Here is a 5550-nt window from a genome sequence, read left to right on the forward strand (position 1 = left end):
GAGAGTGAGAAAGAGGTAAAGTGAAAATATGTGAAGCATGAAATATATTCTCCACCCACAGTAAGAACTTAGTTTACACAAGTCAATTAAGGGTGGTAGCAGATAGTAAGTGTGTGTGTGTGTTTGGTTTATGTAGGTATGTATCCAGGATAAGTGTCTACCAGGGGAGTTGCCTGTTTGTGTAGGCGGAAGAAAAAATAAATAAATAAAACGAAGTCAGTTCACTTTCGCTCTGCTTGTTTCCTTTTTCGTTACGTCTGCAATTATGATCCGACAGAGAAAGTACAAAAATTGTCCATTCAACTCCTCGATTAGGGCAGCAACTCAGCACACTCGTTAGAACGCTGGGTAAAATATACCTTGCGACATTTCTTCCGGATCTTTACCTTCTGAGTTCGAAGTCCTTCTATCCTTTTGTGGTCGATAAAAATAAATTATCACTCAAGTTCTGAGGATGATGGTACAGACTAACCATTTCTCTAAAATTTCAGGCCTTGTGCTTGTGTTAGAAATAATTATTAAGTGTCACACTCACGGCAGAAGATATATTCCTCGTAAAGATTGTTCCATATTTGTTGGTTTATAGGTGACATAAAACATACAACGTTTTTCTGTTAAAATTGATATATTTCTTAGGGCATAGTTAAAACGAAACCTGTGCTCATTTTCGAGACACCCTGCGCAATAAAATAACTAATTAGACTAAAAGCATCCCAGTCGCAATTTTTGTTCAAAACTGAATCATTTATTGGAATTTATATCCAAAGAATTTAAAGTTTTCTTTCAGAAATATGTAGTCGAATCACACACACACACTGTCATTATTTACATACACATACTTAAAGATCAACACCGCGACCACAAATATATACAAAATCATATGCAATAATAGTATGATAAACCATTCACCTAAGCGCAAAAAAAAAAAATATCCGTAAACTAAAAAATATCATGCCATAAATTCAAGCATGCACGTTGAACCAGTCTAATATATACACAGTAACAAACCAGATAAGCCATAGAGATCAACTGCAACCCACACAACGTGGGGGTCCTTAAGCAATCAAAAACCAAAGAGGAAGACTCTTGCTGGTCGCTAAAACTGCTAAAAATAGCAACAATATCTGCTTCAAATCAAACCCTTAACATCTTAATAACGCGCACACACATGCACAAAACGGTTTGATACATTGGATAATGTAGTCCTAGACAGACTACAGCTAAAGAAAAAAAGATGGATTGGTCATGCAAGGAACATTTTTAATCATGGGTCTGTCTGCTTCAACAAAGCTGACCTGAGGTTCGACAACGAGACAATGATAGAATTAATGGTTATGGAGGGGTTTGTGTGTAGAGAGAGATCATCGTTTGAATAAATCAAAATTGATAATAATTTGCAAAGGGGGAAAGTGTAAGATCAAATACAGCTGCAGGAAAACATTTTTGAAAAACTGTGTTTACATATATTTTCATAAACAACTATTTTCGCACCATTAAATCAGCTTCTAATTTAAACTTTCGTCCCTAGCAACAAAAAACGTAACCATATATGCATACACCCATATATATTATGTGTGTGTGTGTGCGTGTATATATATATAATATATATATATATATATATATATATATATATATATATACTCTAAGTATAAATATTTCGGATTTATGATTTAACGACGCTATATATTTATTTATACATACACACACTTGAATGTATGCATATATATGTGTGTGTGTGAGTGTGTATGTATTGATTTGTGACTGAGACAAAGACTTGGATTTAAAAGGACACGGAAATGACGGTGTGATGTTCATGCCTTTTCGATGCATGAACATCATATGATATATTCTTACACGCAAAAATCTCAGACTTTAATCTTAATTGAAAGCTTTTAAATAAATTGCAATGGACACATACACGCATATATAAACGTGTAAAATGTATGTGTATGCATGTATGTTTGTCTCACAAGACAGTGCAATAAATTAAAAGTTGTACAGCCCTAGGTCAACCCGACTTGAGTAGATTATGATGAAAGGTATCACAGCCCGTGACCATCCCGAAAGTGTCTGCAGGATGTCGACACCTAGTGTGCTTCCCCGATAAGACGCTATGGTGTAATTTGAGGGAAATGTGGCTGCTGTTTCTCGCAGGTCCAGTGACAACATAGAGGTTCTTTCATTGGTTCGAGATTAAAAAGCAGAATTCTGTTACCAGGTTTCGTTTCTCGATTTTTAGCGTTTTATTTCAATTTCTACTCGCATCATTCGTGCTTTTGAAGAAGAAAGCATGAATGACACAGCCTACTTCGTTAACTATTCAGTAAATAAAGTCATCGTGTATTTGTATACAAAACTGAAAATCATTTACCAGTTATTAAATACGTGTTAAATATTGTTTAGCGTGAAACTGGCATCGAAAGAAGGCTCCGAGGACATTCGTTATGTGTGATGTTTGTGTTGACCGAGGGTCGTGGACAATGTAGCTGAAATGAATTATCAAACCAGGAATCGAAACCACTCTAGAGACTCAAATCATACTGGGGTCTACCTTTATTCTACGCCGTTCGTTTAGATGTTGCTAAGCTGAAAAATCACCACCTGATTTTGCAGAAACTAAAATCAAAGGCGTTTGAGCATCTTATTTTCAAACAAAACGTATTTTGAGTACACTATATTATCTAACGCGGCTGTTTTCTGTTGTTATTCTTTAAGATGATGGGAGAGGATTTGAGGGAGACTTAGTTGATATATCAAACAGGTCAAGTAACCAAATAAAGGCACACTATCTTTGTTATTGCTGTAGGCTAGCATCAGGTCAACCCTGAAGCAGACCAATGGTGAAAAGCTTTCCAGCCATGAGCATCCCATTTCTCTTAAGGTACAGTGTAAGACATTATCCAATGTGATCTTACTTTCTTTTTTAACACAGAAGGATAGGATTTAACAGACATTTTGCTGTTGTTTCTAGCATGTCAAGCGACTAAATAGAGACACCCTTGTTCATTTAGATGTTTAAGGGTCGAAAAAAAGTTATAAAAAATATAGTACTCACCACATAGAGTAGAGTGTAAAGGAACAACCAAAGTTTGTTGCAGCTATAGGCAGTGTTTGCACACAGAGGTTTGCAGGGGTGCTTCATAAGATGCGGGTTACGGTGTTTCTCTGCCTCGAGCATCTTCTGCTGGGCTGTGTCCTGATTAGGCGCCATAACTTTTGGACTTTTGGCAAGGTTTCACCCTTTTTTTAACAGATCTAATGTGATATTGTTATTATTGTTCTTGTCCGTGTTATTAAACCTGAGTGAAGCGTGGTTTTTCTTTTGTATGTGGGGGAAGCTGTAGATAAAAGTATTAGCGATAATTTGTTTGTCGAACTGTTGATGACAGTAGTTAGGATAAATGAAAGAGTGATAGACAGAGGGAATTAGAGAGTGGAAGGTAAACAAAAAGTGGTGGGAACAGATAGAAAGATAGACAGAAAGACAAAGAGAGAGGGAATAGAAAGGCGAGTGCGATAGTAACTATGTGGCTTGGTGGAGCCGACTTGGGCTGTTTCTGACGTCACAGCCAACCATGGTCACGTGGGCGCCGCACTATGAGGTTACCGACTTGCGCATTGAACACCCACATTGCCTCGTCTCATGTACATTCTATTTTCGCTCTCTTTTCGTCATCTTGTTCACACAATATATATATTGAGAGAGAGAGAGTGAGATAGATAGATGCACACATTTGCATGTATGTGTATGCATGCATATTTTTTACATACATATAAATAAATTTAATTGTATGTGGGTGTATGTATAACTGGGCATGTGCAAAATATAAAAGATATAAATGCATACAAAGGAACATGCAAATATGTGCACATAAACACAATGTTTAGGTATACATAATATATTTATACATGAACCATTATCACAATTAGTATCATCATTATGATACATGGTGCATGAACATATCTCATCATCATAATCGTCATTATCACCATTCAATGTCTGTTTTCCATGCAGTTGTACAGTTTGACAGGATCCGAAGAGCCAGAGGACGATATTGAGCTTCAATGTCTGCTTTGGCATGGCTTCTATGGCCAGATACCCCTTCTAGTGCCAACCACTTTACAGACTACACTGTTTACTTTTCTGATGACAATAGCACCAGTGAGGTTACCAAGTAACTCACAAGAGAGAAGAAAAATTATTTATTAGTGACAGAGGTAGCATTAATACTGAGAGGTAATATTTATCTCCACTTAAATGTGGGTGTTCTATTAGAACAAAATATACTGAGGTAATTACCATGAATGAAACTTTCATATTGGCTTTTGCTGCAGGAATTTATCTCCCTGCTGGCAATATAAACAAGAGTGCATTTTGCACCCAAAGCCATTATGAGAGTGTTCTCTCATGGTAACTACTGCAGTATAGTTTGTTCTGACAGAACATATACTTTTAAGTAGGAATGAGATGTAAAAAAAAAAGAAGAAAAATTCTCTCAACTGAGTGGGCTTGTTGTAGATAGTGAAGTGGCTTTCAGCTTGGTGTTGAGAGGTTGAAGTACGCTGAGGGGATAGGTACGGGTATCTTGCCATAGAGGAGATATATGGCTACTCCACATATAAAGGGAGATGGGAGTAACTGGAAAGAAGATAAGATGGTAACAATGAAATGTCAGAGCATACGCTCAAGGTACAAGAAACTGAGTATAAGAGAGAATACGGACAGAGGTTTGCTAAGGGTGGGTGAGTAAGTTTGTGAGAATATAAGAGAAGAGTAACACATGGTTAGAGATAGAAGTAAAGGTGAATGCAAGAAATGATGAACAAGGCTGAAGGGGAGGTGAATGATAAATATTAGTATGGTGGGTGGAGGAAGGGGAAAAAATTAGGAGTGGTTCAAAAAGGAGGAGGTTATAAGTGGCAGTAGAAGAAGGGTGGAAAGTAGCAGTATAATAACACTGTAGATAGATAAGAAAAAGAGAGATGATGTGCAGGGTAGGAGAGTAGGGAGAAAGCAAAAGATGTGCAGGTACAGAGATGGAGGATAGCGGTATGAAAGGTTGGTTATAAAGAGTGAGGGTTAAAGGGGTGTATTGATAGCAGATATGACAGGGTAGTGAAGATGAGGTGTGACAATCTTTAAATGTAGCTCAGTGGGGATGGATAGAAAAACTGGAGGCACAGAAGTGGGTGATTAATGGAAAATAAAGTGGGAAGGGATGATACTGAGAATGAGAGATTGATGTTAAAAGGAAGCAGTTTCAGAAAGAAAGGGGGCAGTAACTGGTAACACCAAAGGGGAAGAAATATGTGCAGATTTTGCTCTCATATGGTTACAACAGTTGAATAGTACTGTACTTAGAAGAGTGATGGAGGGACAGATGTTAGGCAGATAGGAAGTAGAGAAGGCTTGACAGAGAAACATTAGGTGCAGGGTGTACAACCATAAGCGTAATGAGAGCACAGTGAGTGTACAGACATAAACATAATGCTTTTAAGATTTTAAGACCTCCTTTTCACTATGACAGATAGGTCTTCTTGAGTTCAACA

At 37.3% G+C, this 5550-nt stretch overlaps 1 protein-coding gene across 1 annotated transcript in view; it reads right to left on the reverse strand.

Moving 5' to 3' along the window:
• LOC106883925 (tetraspanin-15) overlaps positions 1–3599 on the reverse strand; it is a 109167-nt gene extending 105568 nt beyond the window's left edge. Inside the window, exon 1 of the mRNA XM_014935068.3 lies at positions 3056–3599. Coding sequence (XP_014790554.1) covers positions 3056–3211 — 156 coding nt within the window. The 5' untranslated portion in view covers positions 3212–3599. The remainder of the gene's footprint in view (positions 1–3055) is intronic.
• Positions 3600–5550: the final 1951 nt, after the last annotated feature.

Source organism: Octopus bimaculoides, chromosome 9 (genome assembly GCF_046866305.1).
Source record: "Octopus bimaculoides isolate indiv1 chromosome 9, ASM4686630v1, whole genome shotgun sequence".
Classification (NCBI taxonomy): Eukaryota; Metazoa; Mollusca; class Cephalopoda; order Octopoda; family Octopodidae; genus Octopus; species Octopus bimaculoides.